Genomic DNA, 23,345 nt, shown 5'->3' on the forward strand with positions numbered 1-23,345 from the left:
GCCTGTTTGGGGGCATGTTTGGTTTTCACTGCCCACTGAGAGCTTTGGCTGCTGTTTCCTACAAGTTCATGCCAAAATCTGTGCTGGTTCAAGGGTGTATTCACTTTAAAATACTGATTTTAGATTGCAAGCTGAATCCAGGTGCACTGAAGAAAGCAAAAGGTGATGTTTAATAGCTCACTAAATCTCTGCCAGTTGCAGATGCAGCTCAGGGATATCCTCGGCAAGAATTAGTCTATTCATTAAAAATGTCATGTGAAGTAAATTTTACAGCCTTGCTAGAAAGCCTGTTTCAAATTTTCCCTGGTCTTGTAGCTAGAAACCCTTTAATTAAAATAGTGCCTTCAGAAGTGTTTTCTTTCTATATTATTTATAGTCCTTCACTTGAAACCATCACACACATTTGAACACACCAAATGCTCCTTAAAACAGAAAATCTGGCATCTGCAGTGTGGAGCAGGATCCAAGGAACAAACCTCCAAACTCTCCCTCACGTTTGCTGCCTTTTTTTAGTTGGCACCATGCAATTCCTGGCTGAATTGTGTAGCTTTATAATCCACAGCAGGATGCAGGCTTTCCAAGAGCGTTTTTTTTAACAATGTCTTCCTTACATTAATGTTTTTATGCTTGATTTTCCTGGAGTGTGATGGGTTTCTAGCAGTTTCCTGCTGGCTTTTCCCATTGGATAGATAGGGCTGCTTACAGTCTCTTGCTGTTGTTCTCTTCATCTTCAGAGATGCACCACAGTGCTTCAGCCAACAGCCTGGCTTTTTTTCCTTTGCCTCAGCCTTTTGCCTCAGCTGTGTGTGTCTCAAAGGAATAAAAAGCCTCCATGAGTAATGCAATGGTTCAGGGATTGTGGCTAAGGTTTACAGTGTGTCTCGCTCCACAGGAATGTGCTTCAGTCAGCTGGACCATCTATTGTACCACAAACACATCCAGACTTTGGTTTGTTTCTCAGGGAGTTATCAGATGGAATATGGACACTCAGGTTCACACTCCTTGCCTGGGGAAAATCCAGAGGAGTGATCCAGAACCAGGAGAATTATGTGCTTCTGGTATTGCTCTGCATATTCAGGGTTGTCTGGAGCCACCAATTTGCCTCCCAGTATCCTTTATTACCCACCCACCCAGGAGTCCTTTATTCCTTATGGATGAAAATAAAACCACTGTCAGTATTTTTATTCCTAGATTTCTGATTCAAAGGTCCATAATGTCAATAACAGATATTAAAATGTGCTCAATTATTTTACTGTGGAAAAAGCTTCTGCAGCACAGGACACCCTATGAGGATCTGGCTGGGACAGTGCAAGCCTGGTCTGTCCCCTTGCACGTGTTTCTGTAGAGGGATGAGGTTTCTGCTGGCAGGAAATCCCTGCACCAGGTTCCTACAGGATCAAGGCCTCTGTGGTCTGGAGATTGCCTGGCACTGCCTGTCTGAAGGAGCAGAGGGCACGTGGAGCATTTCAGTGCTGCCTGATGTCACCTGTGGGTGTACAGCAGGTTTTCCATCCCTAACAGATGTCTGGTTACCTGCTGAGACCTTCTTTGTCTTGCAGGATCTGACTGCAAGCCGTGCTTACGGGAATTCACTGACCACCACAGCCCTGCTTTGGAGTATCCCAGCCCCAAAAGCTTCCTCCCATCCCTGATCGCTGAGGATGATTCCTTCTGCACCAGCATGGCTGAAGAGAAGGCAAGTGTCCTCTTTCCTGCTGCTACCACCGTGCAAGGCAGAGATCAGGGGCAGCAAACTGGGTGGTCAGCACCACATCCAGAGGTGTTTGTGGTACAGTAGGAATGGAGGAAAGTGGTACTGATCCAGATTGTCAAGGAATACAAGGTTATGTTGCTGTGAGGGACAGCAGGGGAGGGTAACCATTAGAAAGTCACTTGCAAGTCTGGCTCTGCTCTGCACCCCAATTTCTGCACAGGAGGTGTCCCCTTTGCAGGGTTGGTGTGAGGCTCTCAAAGAATTTGTGCTGCTTTTGCAGGAGGACTCATCTTCCACAGAGCTGGATGTGCCAGCAGCAGACTTGCACAGCAGCACGGAGGATCTCCTCTCAGACTCTGCTCTCCACGGCACTGAGTATTACAAAGATCTGGGACTCCTGAGCCCGCCGTCTGCCAAAACAGCACCAGACACAGCAACACAGCCAGAACAAGGATCCCAGACTGTGTCTGCCCTTCACTCATTGGAAGACAGACCAAGGGCTGTGAGCAAACTGTCTGTGGATGTTGCTTTTTCCAATCCCGTTTCCTGCTCAGTACGTTATGGCGAGGCCGAGTGTCGTTTTCTGAACAAAGGCCACCTGTGCTCCTGTGCAGCCATGCCAGAGGGTGGTACCAGCACTTCTGAGCATCCTGCAGAGGCAGACAGCGAGCTGGACCTGCAGGAGGCCCAGGATTCCTTCCCCACGCTGGTGAGATCGATGTCCACGTCCCGCAGGCACAGCTGGGAGAGCCCCGTGTCACCCGTGGACTGCAGGCGCAGGTACGGGGGACTGTGAGTGGTGTTTGATGTACACAGTGCAGTGAGCATCACACTGCCCACAGCTCCAGATGCTGCTGGGTGGTCTCCCTCGCCTGTCAGCCTCTGCCAGAGCAGCTGGACACCCACTGCTCATGCTGGATGTGGAAGAGGAAGGGCTAGGGCAGCAAGAGGCTTTAATGCCTCCTTGCAAGCAGGAAGGCCCTCTTTTCCTGGTGCTGGGGCTGAGAAGAGGATCTCTCTTTTCTGTCTGGAGGGAATCTTGAACAGCATCAGTTGCCCCGATGACCTCCATCCTCTGGCTCAAAGGGAATTTTTCCCATCAAAGAGGGATTAAGAGAGCTCTGTCAAATCCTTTTTCTTCTCATCTGTGAGCTGGCTTGGTGGGGCCTTTGCCAGCCCTCTGCCCTCCACGTGGCTGCAGAGGAGGTTGTGTTTGTAGCACGGTGCTGAGCCCTGGCTTGGAGCAGAGGCAGGCCTGGCATTCCTGCCATCCTCTGCTCCTGCCACATGAATGCCTTGAGCTCCAGGTTCCTCCAGGAATGCTTTCCCTGCTGACAAATGTATTGATCTCCCAGCTGACTGGGATTTAGGTGCAAGCCAGCAAGGACTATTTTTATCTCTCCTCCTTATACGGTACCCTAAAATTATCTCAGCCTGAAATCTTGGCAGTCCTTTATCAAGCTCAGACTTTGGTTCTCAGACCTATTGTGGTGCCATGTGCCATGGATCATTCACAGTTTATGCTGTAACAGGCACATGAGTAACAGTGGCACGGAGTGGCTGTTGGTGTCAGGGACACGTTCTGTCTCCTCCCTGGGTGATGAAGCACGTGTGAGCAGGAGGCCAGGGAAGGGGAATACACCCCACTGTTCCCTAAGCAAACACTTCCTGAAGCCTGCCTGTGGCAGCAGGAATGAAGTGACAGTGATCTGCAGACAGAACCCATGCAGAGACTAAGATTTTCCACTGAGCTTTATCCATCATTTTGCTTCTGTGTTGTCACTGTAACAGCACCTGGTGTGCAGGATGCTGTGAGACACTGGGGGAGCTGGCCCACCATTCATTTCCTAGAAAATAACTTTTTTCTTTCCTCAAATCTGGGCCCTGGTGGGAGCAGGATTTATGGCATGATGCCACAGCAGTGATGTGATAAACATCATCTGCCACTTCTAAATGCCCAGAGGGACTTTCCTGGATGGCAGCTGACAGGGCAGCAGCTCTGGGGCAGGCAGGACAGGCTGCTGCCAGGGTGGCTGCACAGTCTCAAGGGTTGCTAAGAGATCAGTGTGAGCCATCCAGCACTAAACATCCTGAGTGACCAGGGAGCTGGGGACTCTCTGGTGGCAGCCAAAGAAGCTGTTTTTAACAGGCTCAGGACTTGGTGTCCAGGCTGACACTTCCTGCCATTTCCTTTCCCTTTGCCTGCTGAGGGAAGCCTCCTTGTCCCAGCTGCATGAGGTTGTTAGGACCACCCAGCCAGGGACATTGCAGGGGCTGTGCCATGCCGGGCACAGTGTGCCAGGTCTGCTCTGAGGCTTCTTCCTGCCCCCTGATTAGGTTCAGCCTGGATGTCACAGAGCTGGGCAGTGACCCAGAGCAGGACGATGTGGAGAAGAGGAGCCAGGCCTGCCTCCAGCCTCATGTGTCCCTTCAGCTGCCCAAGGGGGAGCAGGGAGCCTGGAGCAGCAGCCGGGGTGGCACAGTGATCAAAGTGGAGATAGAGCCGCTGCACCCAGACCTCATGGCCAGCCCCAGCCTGCAGGAGGTGGTGAGTGTGGAGGGCTGGGCACGGGGGCAGCAGGGCAAGCTGAGGGTGCAGAAAAGCAGCACACACAGGTGTCAGCTGCAGGCTGGACTCCTTCAATGCCAGCGTGGAACCAGGAGGTCTGCAGGAATCTCAGCAAGGATGGGCTTTTTCAGATAAACTGCCCCATCTTGTGGGATTAAGGCCCTGGGAGCTGCCTGTAGTACAGCCCTCTTTTGCCATATATTTAGCTGGAATTTCCCTTCCCTTGTGCCGGTTGCCTCTTGTCCTGTCACTGCAGCTCTAAGAAGAGTCTGGCCCTATCTTCTCTCTAATCAAGTAGTTGAAAACAGCAGTGTCACACACCTCCACACACACACCCCTTCCACACTGCTTTGCTCTGGGGAATACCTTTAGATTCAATTAATATTAAAAAGACAATTGCATCACAGTGCTGCATGTCCAGTAATAGTGAGAAGTGCCTAAGAAGGTTTCAGGCACAAGTGCCACTTGCTCCATCCTTCCTGAAGCCAACAAACAGCTGGGCTAATGGTCTCCTGCATCATAACTCTGACAAAACAAGAGGGAAAGGGTGAGGAATCAGTTGTGATTGAGGCTCCCTTGGTGCAGAAAGCATGAAAGATTTCTGTGACTTTTTACTTCTCCAGAAATGTGTCAGCAATGGGAAGAGACTGAGGTCCAAGTCTGTCCCATCAGCCTGTGAGACCATTGCCTCCCCCCAGATACCTCACAGTTTCAACACTTCTCTTCCAGCTGTGGAAGGTTGGTATAGACTTTATGCCATTAAATAGGTTCAAGGTGCGATTAAGAAGATAAAAAACTGGAGCTGTAGCCTCTGGAAGTGTGGACAGCCTCTGCTCTCCCTTCCACATGGTCCCAGGAGCTCCTGAAATACAAAGCCAAGCTGGTTCTGAGTCTGGCCTGGCTAACAGCACAGTCTCAGCTCAGACATGCCCATCCTCAGTGACACATTACCACATAACCTCCCTGTGCCCAGTGCATTGGTCACTCCCTACTCAAGTCCCACCTGTGAGGATTGCCCCGGAGAAAAATGTGGTGATTTCAAAGCCTGGGAAGTGGAGGGGAGGCTGGCTGTCCTGGAGAAGTGTTCTGAGGTGGTACCAGCTCCTCCCCTACTGCAAGCAGGACCCTCAGCAGCAAATATACAGACTGGGGAGGGGAGGAGTAACACAGAAAAGTGATCTGGCCTTCACTTCCCCTACAGAAATGTAGAGCAGAAACTCCTTCCCTAACTGCTCCTGGCATTTCCTCCTCACCAATCAAGGCAGAGTGGGAGCCCAGCACAGTTAACAGGATCCAGGTGCATAGATTGCAAGGTGGTGCTCTGCAAAGGCAAAGCAGGATCCCTGCTGAGAGCATTTTGTGTTCCAGGTGTTGAACCCCCTGCTCTGGAGATGCTGGAGAAGGACCACGTGTCCCCAGACCATGTGTAGGTATTGTCAGTCCTGGCTGCTTTGAGATGAGGGAGATTTTTGAGTGTATCTGAGCTACTGGGGATGCAACAGCAAAGGAGATCCCACTCTGTGCTGGGCCACAGCTGAGCAGTTGGTCATAAACCAGCACCTGAGGCTTTGTGGGGTGCAGAATGTCTGCACAAAGATATTTTCTAATCCCTTGCTTTTCTTTTAGGCTAATTGTCCAGAAGGTACTTCAGGAGCTGAAACATTACCATGGGTAAGTGTGTTTGGGACAGAGATGTGTGGGGAGGTCACAAGTCTGCCTGAGACACATCTGGAAAAGGACATTTGGTCCCTTGAGGGGTAAATCCCCAGGGTACCAGAATCACTGATTTATTCCAGTGAAACCAGGGTAGAATTGCAAGGAAAAGGGGCACTTTACGTACCTCCTCAGTAAATCTAAAAATGTTCCTGCCCATCCAGAAAATAAGAGTTTCAGCTGACCCAGAAGTTCTGCTCTTGTGTTCTTTGCTGTGTCTGATGCCTTTTCCCTGCCCAGGGCGAAGCAGAGAGCTTGTGTGCAAGAAGGCAGCGATTCTTCCCAGCAGAACCTCACTTGGTTTGAGTTCCTGTCTAATGAGTAAGTGAGACAGTGGGTGACACACACTCTGTGTTCTGAGAACAGACTGATTTCGAGTCCTGTCCATCTAAGCTCTACTGCCCTGCTAATCCTGTGTGCAGGACACTGGTATCTGCAGGGTTCAGCCAGGAGTGTGGTACTGAACAAAACCTGCACACATAGCTTGAAAGTTCAGTTCCTTATTCGTGAGTGTCTCATTAATAAGTGACATGGCTGATGCCAAACCAGATCCACCATGAGATGGAAAGCTCACACTTGGGGTCCTAAAGTAATGCTTCAATGAACTTCATCAGTGATCTCCCTAAGCTGTCAGTGAATTTCCCCTTTTTCAAGGTATTTTGGTCTCCTTTCAGAAATGAGGACAGTGGGAAGAGCGATAAAGCAGAGAAAGGCACAAAGGTGATGCGACGTCTGAGTTCCCTGCGGAGCCGAGTCACTGGATCCTGGCAGAAGGATAAGGTGAGAGAGAGATGTTGAATTTGTGGAAGAAATTGTTAAATTCTTCAAGTAGAAAAGGGGATCTGACCATAGGGAACAGTTAGTTGGATTGCTTTGGGATGGCTGAGGCCTCTGTGTTGGTCAGCAGATGCACTGTGACCCCTAAAGCAGTAGTAGTGCATGGGACTGAGTGATCCCTGAATTCCAGCTCTCCTTGCTCCAGGGCATGTTCTGGATGCTCTTATGCTGCCCTGGCACTGTTGTGCACAGCAAGATGGGTGCCTTGGCTGGGTGGCTGCCTGGATCACTCTTTGTGGCAGGAGGAGCCTGCAGAGGGACAGCCAAGTGTGTCCTGCCCTTTATCACAAATGGACTTAGACTAGAGGGACTGGCCCGAGCCTTGGGAAGGCATTTGGGAAAAGCACTGCATTCCCACTGTACCTGCTGCCCACCAGCTCTCTGCTCCTTTGTACAGTGGGGAAAGGAACGTGTGGGCACTGCAAGGCCTGTGACTGAGGTGTGTTCTTCTCTCCTTCCAGGGTAAGAACAAAGAGCAGCTCAAGGAGAAAGAGACAAAGGAGACAAAAGAGAGGTGTAAAGATATCAATGGGCACCAGCTTGTGCCAGGGGTTTTCTCCAGTTGCACCAGCTGCTCACTGTGTGCCAAACCTCTTGGGAATAAAAGTGGCCTGCAGTGCCTGAGTGAGTATGGCTGTCACTGCCTGGCTCTGCCCCAGCCTGTGCTCCCTGCCCGCCCTCCAGCCCAGGCCGTGCTCCTAAACCCCCCCCTGGATTGCTTCACTTCTCTGCCTGCCTCCACTCTACCCCACCACTCTGCTTGGCCTGGCTTGGTTGTTTCTCCAAATAGTCTAAATGACCTCTGAATCTTGCCTGGCAATAATTTATCCTCTTTGGTCACTTGATCCTTTCCTGCCCCTTTCCCCCAAGGAGGGTTCTAGATCAACTTTTCTTTTACTATTTTTTTTTAATCATGAAGTTCTGCTTTGCCTGAACAAATATCCCAACTGCCTGAGTGTAGCTGGATCTTTTAGGCTGTTTTTCACAGCCTCAGTGATGTCTCAGCTCAGCATCTGCCCTTTGCATGGGCACAGGGATTTCTAGTGCGTCCAAAATTTTATTAACTAATAAAAAGTCAAATGTTGCCTCCCAGGACATGCATGGGTGAGACTGTTCCTTTTCAGCTCTAAGTAGTGCCAGCATGCATGGGCCTCTGTGCTCCCACTGCATCCACTGTGGCATGGCTTTGGCTGACAAACCCTGTCCTTCCTCTTTGGGGCAGGTACTCAGGGCACTGAAGAATGTTTTAATTCCCAAGGGATTGTCTGTGGGCAGAGAAAATTTTCTGGAAATGAAAGGATTGCTCTCTTTCTCCACCCTGTACCCTCAAGCAATGCTTGCTCTCTCAGAGGCTCTTAAGGTCAGTAAAACCTTTCTGGGGCATAAAGGGACTGACTGCCCTCGGACATATGTGGTGAGAAATATATTTTCCTTTCAGGGCAGCTGGAGGAAAACTGAAAAGGGGCACAGAGCTGGCTATTAGTGAACATTTTTCAGGCATCACAGCAAAAAAGAAGGAAGCAGGGAGCTGAATAAGAATTTTGTGGATATTTAGAGAGAACAGAGATTTAATGGCAGGAGGCAGAGTTGTGCCTTGTCATTCCTGTGTGAGCAATCTCCCAGCCAGAGGCTCTGTTTGCAGTCCTGCATGCTGCTTTACAAAAATACCTTAACCTGGGAATATACAGACAGCCCTTGATACCCATGAGCATGGAGCCATGCTCTGTATGGTCTTGGGAACTCTGAGGGCATTTAGTGTGAGTGATTCTCCTCTGGACAACCCTATGGAGATCTGTGACCTGGAGTTGGGGAGCCAGCTGTTGAAATGAGAGTATGGCTCAGCATGGCTTGTCCATCATAAATACACAGGGACTGTACATGAGTTATGGCAACTTTCACCTTGTTTTCCAGCCCTTCCATAAGGAATCTGTGTTCTGTCTTGTGAACATTCAGGAGAAAAACTCTGAGGTGGCAGAGGCACTGGTTTGTGTTTGGGACTCTGTGACATTTCCTTTGGCTCTTGGCTGCCCAGGCTGCAGAGCAGCACAGCTTGTTTTGTAATGTTCCCTTTGCAGTGGCTTGAACCGAGGCTGAACAATCGGGCAAAGTTCTGAAGATGTCTGTTAAAATTAATGGCCTGTCTGTGGTGAGAGATGGGCTGGGACTTGTGGTGTGACAGCTGATGGCCTGAGAGTGCCTATATTTGGCTGATGCTGAGCTGAAACCTTTGCGAGGTGCTGCTGAGCTGGTAGCTGATATCAGCAGCTCCCGTTACTGCAGCCCGGAGCAGTGTGTGGGCTCCTGACAGAGCTCTGGGACAGCAAGCTCCGTGGCCACGGCAAGCCAGAGCAGCAGGCCCACTTTTGAGAAGCGTGAGCAGCTCTGTCAGGCTCAGCCTGAGCCGTGGCTGCTGCCAGGATGTGAGGGCCTTGGCAGCGCCTCTTGTTTTCTCCTCGTGGGCTCACATTTGACCATGCCCGCGCCTTGGCCCCCGGCCAGCCCTCGGCCCATCACTGGTCAGGTGCTGCTCTTGCTGTTGTTGTCTCCGTGGTATTTTTAACTGCAGCACCACCACGTGGTCCAAGGCAAAACGGGCTCATGGAAAACACAGGAAAAGATGGTGCTTAAAGCAAGGGATAAGCTGAAGGGGGAGGAAGGATGGGAGAATGATTGCAAGCCTGAGATCTTTTCACTGCCCAGTAGACACAAAAGGTCTGGTGACTTCCATGGCTGTGATAAGCTGGGGGAGTGAGAGCTCTTCCTATTAGAGATACTAACAGTAGGAGGAATTCTGTATTTAAGTCAGAACAAAAAACCATTGTTCTGCTAGAAACATGTGTTGAGCTGTGAAGGAAGTGGGCAGCTCGGATAGCCTGGTACATGGTAACTCATTTCTCTCTCCCACTGATTGCTCCCATCTATCCTCACCCCACACACGCAGAGTCTCCCAGGGGAGAAGAAGGCTGTGTTGTGTGTTGAGAGTAGCGATTCAGGAGAGTCTCTGCAGCTCACAGATGTGCAGTTAGGAGCCTGGTAGGGATGAAAAACAAAGAGAAATGATTGCAGTCACAGGGATCTCAACAACAGTGGCCACCCAAACTCTGCCGTTACATAAACTATGAGCTGTGAGTCCTGAGGTTTATTGTCCACCTGGAAATGAGAAAGCTCCTCTTGAGCCTTTGCTATCACGGGTGGAGAAGGTTCTGTGCCTAAATTAATCCTCTGTTATAAACACGCTTCCAGAGTTTATGCAACAAGAGTTAGACGAGTCCCAGGGAAGCCCTGACAGGAGGAGAGCTCTCCAAGCAGGCTGTGCCATGGAGGGGAGCCAGGTATATGCTGTGCAATACAGATGGAAGGAGGATTGCTTCCCTTGAGCTTGAGCACTGGGGTGGAGGTGGGACTTCTACATCTCTAGATGAGAATCAATCTCTATTACTTCATGGGAAAGACAGAGCCCAGGCCCCCACAGGGGTGACAGATTGACCATCCTCTTCCAAGGAAACATATTGCTGCGAGCAGAGTCTGGCAGCCTTCAGCAAACTCCTCTTCTTTAAGAGAAGGTGCTCAGTTTAATGAATCTTCCTGAACAATACAGGCTGTGCTAGACTGTCCACCTGTCCTAGGCTGACCCTTGCTGGCTGCTTCTGTGCACTGGCTGATCTCTAACTGGTTGCTGTAACAACTGGTGTCCAGGATTTATTTAAGGCGCATTGTGAAAGAGGTTTGGAAAACCATTTCCTTTCTCACAACGAGAAAGGGAGAGGACACAGATTGCTGCAGTTTGTCAGGCAAACATCCTCCACCCATGGCCAAGGAAAGGCCAGAATAGCTTTTGGTTTAGACCTGAAATTTGGGGTGAAATTCACCTTTCACTCGGCATTTGTGCCTGCAGGGATTTGCTTTTGGATTCCCAATGCAGTACCAATAAGCTAATAGGTGAAGGATAGTTCTGGCTTATGGTAAGGAGGAATCACTTGATTTTCTATCCTGAAATTTCTGTTCACAGCCCACACAGAGTCCTGAGAAATCTGAAAAGCAGCAGACAACCTGGAACTTTGCATTTCCGTAGAGAGGCACAGCTGCCAAAAATCTTCTGTTTTTGGGGGGAAAAGGAGCTTTGGCTGCCGTGACATGATGACAGTGATAAATGGACTGGGAGTCCCACTTGGAATAAACTATTACTGACAGGAGTCCAAATAAACAGAGACAAAACCAGAGAGGCTGTGGGTTAAGGTGGTTCTGAGCCAATGGAGCAGGATCTGAAGCAAATGTGAAAGTGGCTGCAGCACTGGTTGCAGAGGAAACACTGACTGAGCTGAGTGCCCTGACACAGAGCTGGCTCAGCCAGCTCCTGAGGGCTTAGAAAAAGGAAACCAAAGTACATCCTCTTCTCAGTGCTTCTCCTTTTCTGCTTTTCACTTTCTTTTTCTTTCTGGGCAGTAGTACCTTGATCTGGAACATCTCCAAATGCTGCTCTTTCCATACTCTGATAAAACCTCAAGATCTTGTACACTTTGGCTGACAAATGCATAAGGACAGTAATCAGTCTGAGACACATTCAGCAAGAAATCTTTTTCTTTTACAGAATTACACAGGATTAGACAGCTGGTACCCTTCTCTTCTTTGCAATCCAAACCTAGCTCTAAGCTACAGAATCTTGGAGCTGGCTGCTGTGCCAGATTTTGCACTGATTTTGTGGCGATGCCCTGAGGCTGCACAAGCACAGCACATTCTCTCCATGACAGCTGCAGTTGGGCAATCTGCAATGCTTTACTTTTATATTACAGCAAAGCACGAAGTTTGAAGTGCCCAAGGATTAATCAGTCACCAAGTGACAGCCAGCTGTTTACTCCCAAACTGCTTTGTGTAATGATCATTTCTCTGTAGTGGTGACAGGCCCCAATAAACAACTGGGACTGCAGTGTACTCAGTCCTGTAGAGAAGCAGCACAAAAGGGAACATTTTGGAAAAGCTTGAAACTACGAGACGAACATAAAAACAAAATTGATTAAACAGGTGGCAAGGTGGGAACCAGAGATCACATTGGCCCCATGGCAGGATTTCATCACATCTCCAGCCCAAAAAGTGGCAGGTTCTTTCAAAGCAGTATGGGGAAAGCTGCAGGGTGGATTTTGGGGGGGAAGTTTGTTTTGTAATCCTGTATATTGTGTTTTCAAGCTCAACAGGCAAGTAGAATATGTGTGATTTAAAATATGACAAACTTTCGATCAGTATAGTAAATCCTCAGAGTGAAACTGGGAGGGGAAGTTGGGTGGTGAGCTCTTCCCAGTTTTCCTGCCTGTGCTGAGTATTCCAGCAGCCCCATGCTAGTACATCAAACCTTATTGGTGTCAGGGAAAAGGTGTTTTATCCAGCAAGCAGTTTGGTTCTATGAGTCAGTGCATGGATCTCCTGCTAGGGAAGATAATTCCCCTTTCCTCTCATCATTTATCTGTGCAGGGGTCACTGACAAAGGCCTGGGCAGGCACTGCCTGTTGAGAGGCAGATAGGGAAGCCAGCACCTGCCAACCCTCTGGGCACTGCAGCCTTGCCTTGGCAGGGTGTTCATAAACACTCCAGCACATTGGGATGGCAAATCCCACCAGGCTTTTAATAACAAATTATTTATTTCAAGTCGCAGGCGATGTGCAAAAACATATGAAATGCCATGCTGAAGGTGTCACTGGGGTGCCACATCCCATCTATTAGAGGCCTCTTTAGCCTGGGAGGAATTGTGTGTCCTTCCTGAGGGGAAAGTGTGGGCTAATGGTGGCCATGTGTCCTCCCTGAGGGGAAAACACAGGTTGGGGGGGCCATGTGTCTTCCCTCAGAGAACTTATGGTTTCTGGGCAGCCGTGTGTCCTCCCTGAGGGGAAAGTGCCGGCTGAGGATGCTCATGGTGTCCCTGAGGGGGACATGCAGGTTGGTGGCCCTGTGCCCTTCCTGAGGGAAAGTGCAGACTATGGGTGGCCATGCCGTGTAGGAGGAAGGAGCAGGCAATGGATGGTCATGGCCCTCCCTGAAGATGAAGCACAGGCTGAGGATGCTCATGCCCTTTGTGAGGGAGACGTGTGTTGGGGGCCCTGTGCCCTCCCTGCAGGAGAAAGGAGCAGGCTGTGGGTGGCCATGTGCTCTCCCTGAAGGAAAGTGAGGCTTGTGGGTGGCTCTGCTTCCCCTGATGGACAGCGTGGGGCTGGAAGGACTGTGTGCCCTCCATGAGGGAAAAGGGCAGGTCAAGGAAGACATGTGCCCTCCCTGAGGGGAAAGCAAGAGCTGTGAGAGGCTCTGCCCTCCCTGAGGGGCAGGAGCAGCTGGAGTGGCTGTGTCCTCCATGAGGGGAATGAGGGGGTCAAAGGATGGCATGGAGGGCCCCGCTCTACCCTGAGGAATGCCCTCCCTCATGGAAGGCAGAGGCTGTGGGTAGTCCTACCCTTCCCGAAGGAAAACGCACGCTAAGGGTGGCCATGTGCCCTCCCTGAGGGGAAAGTGTGGGTCAGGGCTGCGTGTGCTCTTTGTGAGGGAAGGAGCAGGCTAAGGGTGGCCATGTGCCATCCCTATGGGGAAAGTGTGGGCCAGGGCTGTATGTGCTCTTCCTGAGGGAAGGAGCAGGCTAAGGGTGGCCATGTGCCCGTCCTGAGGGGAAAGTGTGGGTCAGGGCTGTATGTGCTCTTTGTGAGGGAAGGAGCAGGCTAAGGGTGGCCATGTGCCATCCCTATGGGGAAAGTGTGGGTCAGGGCTGTGTGTGCTCTTTGTGAGGGAAGGAGCAGGCTAAGGGTGGCCGTGTGTTCTTCGTAAGGAAAGGAGCAGGCTAAGGGTGGCCATGTGCTCTCCGTGGGGAGCAGGCATGGGCTGCGGGTGCTCATGGTGTCCCTGAGGGGAAAACACGGATAGTGTGCCCTCCTTAAGAGAAGCTTGTGGACTAGGGATGCTCATGCCCTCCCTGAGGGGTAAGAGCGGAATATGGATGACTAGTGCCTTCCTTGAGGAAAAAATGCAGGATTAAGGGTGTCCATGTGCTCTCCGAGAGGAAAACACGGGTTGAGGGTGTCCGTGTGCCATCCCTGAGAGGAAAACACGGGTTAAGGGTGTCCGTGTTCCCTCCCTGAGAGGAAAACACGGGTTGAGGGTGTCCGTGTGCCATCCCTGAGAGGAAAACACGGGCTGAGGGTGTCCGTGTGCCATCCCTGAGAGGAAAACACGGGTTGAGGGTGTCCGTGTGCCCTCCCTGAGAGGAAAACACGGGTTAAGGGTGTCTGTGTGCCATCCCTGAGAGGAAAACACGGGTTCAGGGTGTCCGTGTTCCCTCCCTGAGAGGAACGTGCGGGCTGCGGCTGCTCTCCCTGAGGGGAAAGCGCGGGTTAATGGTGTCCGTGTGCGCTCCCTGAGGGGCAGGCACGGCCCCAGGCTGCCCCTGCGCTGTCCCCGAGGGGCAGGGACCCTGCCCGGCCGTGCCGCGGCGCGCAGGCGCACCCTCATTCCCATTTTTCCTTCCGGGACACGGGGGCGTTTCCTGTTGCTGTGGCGGTGGCTCCCGGGACCGAGAGGGAACCGGCGGCTCCCCGGGGAGTCCGGTAAGAGACCGGGCTGTCAGCGTGCCCACCGGCCCCTGGCTCTGCTCTCCCCGGCCCCAGCGAGCCCCCGAGCACCGGCAGCCCCTCTCTGGGGCCGCGGCGCGGGGACCGCCCGGCCCCGGTCCCTGTGCGGACAGGGGGGCTCAGAGGGCTCCAAGGGGTCCCGGCGTTTGGCCGGGGCAGCGGCTTGATCTTCGCTTTGCCCCAATCCCGCAGGTTTACAGCAGTCCCGACCTGTGCAGCTCAAGGCTTCAGCTGCAGGACGGGACGCAGCTTGAAAGATGCAGTGTTTATGGTAGAAAGCTCTTTCGAGGGCTACGGAAGGAGTGAAAAATGTTGCTGTGTGCGGTAGGGAGGCGAGCGGCTGTAGCCTGAGTGAAACCGGCTTTCTTTATGGCACAGCTTGAGTGTGAGCATCCTTGTGATCATTATATCCCGCACCTCTCGGTTATTACACACATTGTGTGTACTGGTGCTGCAGCGGCGAGAAAAGTCTGGGATTTGCGTGAAGAGACTTTAAATGTATTAGGGAAAAAGTGGTGAAAACTTCCGTTTGTCCACAATTGCGGAGACTGACCCATTTTAAATATTCCGCATCTCTGGCTCCTTGGGGAGAGGAGCGGGAGATGGTATCAGCTTAGCTTTTGTGTGCTGAAAGGAAACGCCAGCAGGAGCTAGGAGTGGTGATGGATTTTGGAGGAGGAGCAGGGAAACAGGCAGTGATTCGATCAAACAGCTTTCTGAATGTTTCTGCTGCTGTGTTTGGTTTTGCTGCTCTAATAAATAAGCATAATTTCGGAATATTATTTGAAGATTTGGTGTATTACCAAGAGAAAAAAAGAGCTGTTTCTTAGTTGCTTTTCACTCCCCTCTTAAGAGAGTTTTATGGCAGGCTTGTTTATTTGGCCCTTTTTGTTTAATTTTATAAAGGTAATAGTTTTTCTTTGGCAGGGTAAAATAAAAGAAACCCGTGAAACACAGCTCTCAGACAGGAGCCATCGGACATTGTGTGTTGTAGTTCCACCTACTGTTTACCTATGAAATATTTTAAATACCTTTTATGATTGTCATAGTTGCTGCTTCAGTTCTGTAGCGTAGACTGGGGGAAGGGTTCAGCGTGAGACAATTGAATTGAGACTCCTCTTTCTTTTAGTATAACATGCACATTTTACTTGGCAATGTTTAAAAACCAGAAGTATCAGTTGTTTATGTGTTTCTGTGCCTAAAGAAAACCCTTTGGCCGCCAGAATTTGCAGTGCTGGGAATCACAGAACCCCTCTCTCTGCTTCATCCAACTGATATTTTGACAATAAAACCAGGATACAGTGAGCAAGTAATTATAGGTTGTTTTGGAGACAAAGAGGAATGCTCTAACAGGGAGGCTGAAACTTGATAATTTAGTGCTGTTGCTCTCTGGTGTGGACTGTCTCTGTTTCAGAATGTGAAGTATCTCATCTTCCTGTACCCTTCCAGTTTTTGGTTTCTGCCTCTGCGTAATTAGACAAGTGAGAAAACGAGTAAACACCGACCACTGGAGCCACCAGGACAAAGTTAAATCTGCTCCGAGTTCCTCAGGGTACCTGACCTGGATTTACCCAGTACAGAAACTTCCTTGTGCTCCCCTGAAACTCCTCCTCTTTCCTGAGAAGTTTTATCACAGTCACTCTGCATTTTCTGGAATGCTGTGGTGCTTTGTGTTGTTTCTTGGCCGTTGTGTTGTGCATCTCTGTTTATAAATGCAGAGTTTATTATGTTCAGTGTTAATCATTCCTATCAGGGTTGTTTCCTTTGTCAGTTCAAGAGGGAGGAGTTCCCTGTGTGGTGTAAGGGTGAGGAAGGAGGGAAAAGATTCTTTTTGATCCCCAAAGCATTGAACAGTTAAAAAGAGAAAAAAAATTAAAATTACTAATTTCACAAGGAAGCTATTGTGTCCTTGGCTCTTTTCAGCTGATTTGATTTCATAGGTGGTGAATATCCTTGAACTCCTTGTATCATTAGAAGCACTGGTAAAGTCTGTCCCTGTTTGAACTTAGCTGCTTTAAAGTGGTTTGTTTTTAATCTGTCATTTCAAAAACAAACAAAAAAAATATCTTTGAGATAAAGAAAGTCAATAGATGAATTTTAGATTAATCACAGCATTTTTGCCTGTGAGTTGTTGTTTGCAAATGGTCTTTTAAGAGTTATTTTATTGGGCAGTACCGTTCCAGACCAAAGGTCAGGGTCATAGTGCTCATAACGTCTGCTGAGTCATAGATTTGCCCTGGAATCTGATTCTGGAAGACATTTATAGGACATTGGCAGTGTCTGATCCCCTGGAAGGTATTCTTGCTGGGGGAAAAAATGGAAAAAATGTCTTTGCCTGCCCCTTCCCAGCCAGGTTTGTTGCCCTCTCCTACTGTGAATATGGTGATGCTTTTGGGTGTTGTAATGCTGGCCCATAAAATGCTCCTAGGCTGTAAATTACTTTCTGTGAGCCATTGGGAAAACATCTCATTAATAAGGGAAATGTTTTTTTATTATGCCAGATTATGAATTCGTTACCCTCAGCCATGAACATGATCTTTTCTGATGTTTATGAGCCTTTTAGTCTTAAATATTTCTTTTCTGGTTGGTCCTTGCTTTAGTCACTCATTAGGTCATCTTTGGAACAGTCCCCTGCAAAATGCTTCAAGTGAGTGACAGCCCCTGTAGTAAGCAGATCTGGGATAATGGGATGCTCCCAAAATTCTCAGCCTCCATTCCAAAGCTGCTGATTAAAGCCCAGGAACAAACCTGGTGGGTTTGCTGAGTTTCCTGCTGTGTTCTTCAGGTGTAGCAGTGGTGCTCCTGTCCCCATCCAGTCAAGGTGCCCCAAATCCTTGGACCCTTTCAGGGTGTTGGCAGCACTGGCCAGAGCTGCAGCCCTTCTGCACAGTCTGTCTGTCTCAAGATAAAATCCTTTGGAGGGTCTGGTTTTCCCTGCAAATTCATCTTCCTGCTGTTCAGTGAGTGAGTGAGGGAGGAGAAGGCAAAGGAAGAGCCTGGCTGCAGTCCTGAGTTTTTATCTCTGCCTTTTTCAGGATTATCTTCTGTGCCTCTCCCATTTGGGAAGAGCTTGCTGACAGAACTGTTCTTTTTTTTCTTGATCTGAATAAGACCAAATGCTACTGATGGTAAATGCAAAAATTTTTTTTTTTTGTCATTTTGAGTTTACTGATGCTGCTTTACTCTGGATGACTTGCAAAGATAGAAATCTGGTATTTCTGTTCACCTGTTTGTTAGAGATCTGTTATTTCTCTACACCTGTAAACAACCCTTCATGGGTATTTTTGCACTTACCTCCATGTGTGCAGGTTCCTGTCCCTTCTTTGCTGTCCCCTGTCCCTCATTCTTCTCTTTGCTGTTTTTTTCACCCCTGCAGTTCTCTGATACCATTTTCAGAGAGGCTCAATAAGAATGCAAAGTAATAATCATGAATGCAAAGTAATAATAATCATAAATGCAGAAATCTCACATGCATTCAAAGGAAACCACAGCCACTGGTATTCAGAAGCTCCTTCTGATCCTGAATTAGAGTGGCCTCCCTTCAGCACTGCAGAAATGTTGAATAGAAGCTGGAGATGCTTTAGAAAATGAAGTATGCTTATAAAACAGTCTTCTGGCAGGTTTCAGATTTCTCTCATGTGGGCAAAAATAATGCCACTTTGAAATCATTAAATAAATGCATTTCAAATAGTCTCATGGAGAATCAGGCCCTTGGATTCAGCTGCAGTTTCCTGCAGCCTTTCTGTAGCATTTTCCTGTTTTCTAGTATGTTCTCCACTGTTGTGTAAAGAACCTTTCAGCAGTGGAGGGAAGTCATACACAGCACTATTAGATATGTCAGCTGATTAAGTGAAAAATGCCTACTGAGAGTGCCACAAGCTGTTATCTTTACCAGAGCAAGGGCATGATTTTAAAATTGAAATTTGTTTTTAAGTGAGAGCCCTGTTACAGTTACCTTAACAAGGAACCCAAGCTTTTCAAGTGGAATTGGTCCTACTAATCATTGATAGGAAGACAATTACTGAATGCAATCACTGAAAATGGGTAAATGTTGGGCAATATGAATATCTAGTTAAAATTGGATGTTTCTAGATGATCATATTACAGAATTCTAGATGAGTTATGTGGATTTCATGGCTGTGTGGCTGTAGGAACCTGGGGCATCCATGGGGCTGCCAGTTCTGCCCTGAAGGGAACCCATCTGTGAGCAGCCCTTGAAGCCAAGCCAGCCTGACATCATGGAGAATTTTCTCTGTTTCCTTTTGTGTGGTGATTTTTGTCCTACAGTTCGTTTCTTTGTCTCAGGAGAAAAGGGATTTCCATTGTCAACTCCTTCTTTGTTGTTGAGGCATGTCTTTTTACAAGCTCTGCGTTCCCTCGTGGTAGGGAGGCCTTGTCATTGCTGAAATAATGAAATATTTGTTATTCTCGACACAGTTTTAATAAGGGATCATTTTGATCCATTTTTCTCCTGCATTTGCAGAGGCACATACATAGATAAATAATGAATAGATTTGTTATTCTCGACACAGTTTTAATAAGGGATCATTTTGATCCATTTTTCTCCTGCATTTGCAGAGGCACATACAGTTGAAATTAGATGTGGTGCCTTTTGGTTTGTGGCGTGGGGTGTGGTGGCAGTAGGAATATCCCAAATAAGAGAAGTTGTGGGAGGTGGTAGTTTTTGTGGAGGTTTTTGTTTGTGTGTGTGGCAGGCACTTGGGAGCAGAACTCTGCACTTCATTTCCCACACTTGGGGAAGTTGTGTAACATGTGAGCATCTTGCAGGTCTGTGCACTCAGTTTAGGTTTTATATCTTTATTAATTTATTTCTGTTTAAAGCCAAGTAGGTATTTTGGTCCTGTTCTCTGGCTTTTGCTGAAATTATGGAAAACACAAGTGAGCATCTCTCTAGGTTAGCCAGGAGCCTTAAAGCAGATCCCCAGTCCTGGTGCCAGGCAGGGGTGGTTCTGAAGGGACTTTTAAATTTTTTTTCCTCTGTGCTTTAAACATAAACTGGCTTTTATCTAGCAGATAGGGTGTTCATCTTTCCAGTTTTGTTCTATTTCTCTTTAAAAGAGAAATAGAACAGAACTGAAAAGATGAACACCATGTGTCTGGAAAAGGCAAATCTGGAAAAGGCAAATCCTGGTGTCCTTTACTGAGTTGTTGGTGTCTGGAAAAGGCAAATCCTGGTGCCCTTTACTGAGTTGTTGGTGTCTGGAAAAGGCAAATCTGGAAAAGGCAAATCCTGGTGTCCTTTACTGAGTTGGTGTCTGGAAAAGGCAAATCCTGGTGCCCTTTACTGAGTTGGTGTCTGGAAAAGGCAAACCCTGGTGTCCTTTACTGAGTTGTTGATGTCTGGAAAAGGCAAATCCTGGTGCCCTTTACTGAGTTGTTGGTATCTAGAAAAGGCAAATCCTGATGTCCTTTACTGAGTTGTTGGTGTCCTGCTTTGCTTTTGATGAAAGTTTGTTTTATAGATGGGCAGAAATGCTGCAGAAAATATTTGGCACTATCAGTTTCCCTTCCTGTTTTCTCAATAAGTAGTTATCAGGAGGAAAAAAAAGGAGATTGGATTTTATTATACTAGTAATAGTTTTATGGTTTTTGGCTGAGAGGGCTGCTTTGGTTCCTGTATGTGGAAGGGAACAATTCCTTGGTGCAGCTGGAAGGGTGACAGTGCTGTGGTGCTGGTAATGCTCTGCTGACTCTGGAGGATGTTTTGATCTTTAATTTACAGCAGTTACTGCAGCCCCAGCATAGCCAGTGCAGAAAGGCAGCTGTTCCTGTGGAGCCAAAGAATTGCTGCCCCCGTGATTGGGATCAGTTCTGGATGGAGAGACATGGAAATGCCCCTTGCAAAGATGAGGAGAGCTGTGCTCCAGGGAGTGCAGGTGGGGCAGAAAACTGCTCCTGCATTCCAGAGTGGCTCTGGGCTCTTGCACCTGTGAATTGCACTCAGTGGTGCAGCCTCACTGAGAAAACCCAAGGTTTGGTATAAAATCAAGAGCAGAAGATGCACAGCAAGGATGCTTGCCACAGCACCTCAGCTTACTCTGCACCTCTCCCAAAATTAAGATCTTTTGTGTGCCATTATTGCTTTCCCTAGACAGGAAAGAAGAATAATTAAGACTTTTTTTGTGTGTGTGTGTGTGTGCATTTCAGATTGTGCAGTGAATGTCCACAAGAACTGCAAGAGTTTGCTGACTGAATGCAGCAGCATCAGACCCAAGGTGGGCTTTAACATTTGTTCTTTTATAATAACAAGGCTTGACATGATAAATTTAATTTATGTCAGTGGTTTCATTTACATCAGTACAGGATCTTGCCCTACATCTTTGAGGCATTGAGTAGTTACTAACTTGGTATTATAGTAATTAATGATAGTGTGTGGAGGGAAATTAAAGTGAAACATTTTACTGCTGTACTGTGAATTTCTTACCCTGTGTCCCAGAACTGTGACTAACCCTAAGAGTGCTCAAACTTTTTGGGGAGTATAATTCAATTATATGGTACCTCTGAATGTTCTGCCCTCTCAAAACTAATGGAAGAGCATGAGGGGTGGAGGGGAATTTGGTTGTAACAGTTGCATTTTATTTCTAAGCTGGAAAATGCAGAATAAGTGGTTTCATTTGGGAACTGTGATGAACTTGGTCCTGCTATGCTGTTTATTTTTTTATCTCTGTCTCCATGGTGCCTGTGATTGCATGTAAGGTCACAGGTTGTTTCACATAGATGTCTATCTGTTAGGTTTTTTTTCTGGTATTGGTTTTGAAAATCATTTCCTCCTCCTTATAACTAACAATACTTGAGGGAGTTTTAGTTTGTTTTAACCTGCAAGTGCTGATGGTTTCAGAGGCTGATAGCAGATTAGGGAGTACTGTGAGGAGGGAAAGGAGACAGCAGAGCAGCTCAGCCCTAAACAATTAGAGGTTAGAGGAAGTGTGTTCAGCCATTGGTGATACAGAATGTAACTCTTCTGAGGGCAGAAATGTTCTTGTGAGGGTTTTGAAAAATCATTTTAAACATCTCAGGGCATTGGGAATTCTCCTTTTAAACCGAAAACTTCACTTGCTCTGCTGCTTTCATTTCTACTCTTCACCACCACCCAAAACTTCATGCTTGAATAAGCCCTGACAAACCCCTCCTGAAGAGAGCAGAGAAGGAGTGGTGGCACAAAATGGGCTGAAGAATTCAGTCAGAAATGGGAACCCCAAAGGGAAGCTCCCCAAAAGCCATTTGTTACAGCCTGTATTATTTATGTATTTCATTTCTTTGCATCTTTGATAACTTGGATCTCAATGGTTTTTAATATCCTAGTGTTGCAAGAAGGACAAAGTTCAGCAAAGTTTACCAAAGATGCAATTTGAATTGGACAATCTGAATTTTGGTTGAAAGTGGCTGGATTAGTTTAGTCAGTATTGCTAGAAACTAAACTACAGCAAAGTGAAGGCTTTCATCTCATAAATTAATTATCATAGCTTTAATTCAGCTGTAGTTTCAGTTTTGGTTCTATTTCATCCTGATTTATACTTCGTGGAATTTAATATAAAGCGTTAATGTCTCTATGTCATCCGTCTGACATATGAAAAAATCAAAGCTGTTATTGTGTTAAATCTTTGATATTCTCAGTGAACATCTTCACTTACAGTTAATGCTATGGGATGGGAAAAATCTGATTCATTTTGCACTGCAAGTTTGGTCTGGATGTGTAAGAATATTGTATTTTTTCCTATAGCAGAAAGATTTGCAGCACAGACCTTCTGGATCTCCACAAAGTTCGCCCCAGTGCATTTCCCCAGGTTTGTACTAAAGAATGATTTCTGTGCTCAAGGCTTATCTGTTCAATTGCATTTTTTTTCTTTAATATGTTTTAAAGGCTATACACGGTGTGTTATTGAAGTATAGAGAAGGTCTCTTTTAATAAGATGGTTTCATTTTTTTTTCTATTGGGAATGGCTTAGAGGCTCCTAGCAATCTCCTGTGTGTTTTTATCTTTTTATCTTTTTATTTTTCTTTATACCTTCTTGCTGTGTAACCTCAAAATATCATGGTGAAAAGGGATCAATAAGCTCGTTTTTCATTGATTGTCTATTCTCTGGCCCCTGAAAAGACTAGAACTGTGAACTTTGTTTTACATCAGATTTTCATAATTGTCTATTTAAAACTTGCCTGCAGCTAGTGGTTGCTAGAAATCTCTAAGACAAGCTAGTACTAATGGTCTAAACATAAATCTTTGTTGAAACAAAATGAGGAAGAAGGATCTGGGAGAAAAAAAAAAAACCAAGAAGAAAGAGCATCTGTGCAGCATAGGCTTTGAAATATCTTTTTGCTCCTGGAAAAGACCATCCCAGTCACAGGTGTATTAAATGCCATTTTAATTTTACAAGATGTTACAAGGTCTGCATTAACAGAGCAGGTGAGTGTCAGTCACAGCTGACTTGGATGTCTGAGCATCACTCTGGGTGTTCCCAGGTACCATTTGCATTGCACGGTGTCCTCTTCATTAAATGATTCTCCCCAAGAGGCAGCACAGGGCATAATTGTTCTAAGGAGATAAGTGCCTGCTTGCATTACCCAGAATGGGTCTGTGCATTTAGGAGAAAGTGCAGAGACTAAAATAAGAAGCAAGGGCTGATGAAAATGGGAGAAGTTGTCTGTAGGGCTGGCGCGTGTGAGGGGAGCAGCGATCGATGTGGGCACAGCAGTGTGCAGACAGTGCTAATTGAACTCAGAAAATGGCTTGTGGGCCATTTGTGCAGCCTCTGCTAGGCAGGCAGTGCTCATTTTCCTTAGACAAAAGCAGGAGCTGGAAATGAAAGGAACAGCTAATAGCCTGGGCATTGTATGTTGTTAGCCACAGCATAACCCTGCAGACTGCAGTGCCCAGCAAAAAAAACCCCCAAAGATA

General features: G+C 47.5%; 1 protein-coding gene across 3 annotated transcripts in view; it reads left to right on the forward strand.

The window, feature by feature from the left end:
• ARHGEF18 (Rho/Rac guanine nucleotide exchange factor 18) overlaps positions 1-23,345 on the forward strand; it is a 49,432-nt gene that overhangs the window by 3,659 nt on the left and 22,428 nt on the right. Inside the window, exons 2-12 of one of the 3 annotated variants that reach the window (XM_054650210.2) lie at positions 1,560-1,696; positions 1,995-2,494; positions 4,052-4,262; positions 4,907-5,021; positions 5,652-5,709; positions 5,910-5,954; positions 6,237-6,317; positions 6,671-6,776; positions 7,295-7,457; positions 20,600-20,667; positions 22,173-22,236. In XM_054650210.2, the coding sequence (XP_054506185.2) occupies positions 1,560-1,696; positions 1,995-2,494; positions 4,052-4,262; positions 4,907-5,021; positions 5,652-5,709; positions 5,910-5,954; positions 6,237-6,317; positions 6,671-6,776; positions 7,295-7,457; positions 20,600-20,667; positions 22,173-22,236 (1,548 nt within the window). Of the gene's footprint in view, positions 1-1,559; positions 1,697-1,994; positions 2,495-4,051; positions 4,263-4,906; positions 5,022-5,651; positions 5,710-5,909; positions 5,955-6,236; positions 6,318-6,670; positions 6,777-7,294; positions 7,458-14,324; positions 14,408-20,599; positions 20,668-22,172; positions 22,237-23,345 lie in introns of those variants that run through there. The other 2 variants (XM_077191363.1, XM_077191364.1) reach the window with 2 other exon arrangements.

The sequence above is a fragment of the Agelaius phoeniceus genome, chromosome 29, assembly GCF_051311805.1.
Source record: "Agelaius phoeniceus isolate bAgePho1 chromosome 29, bAgePho1.hap1, whole genome shotgun sequence".
NCBI classification, from domain to species: domain Eukaryota; kingdom Metazoa; phylum Chordata; class Aves; order Passeriformes; family Icteridae; genus Agelaius; species Agelaius phoeniceus.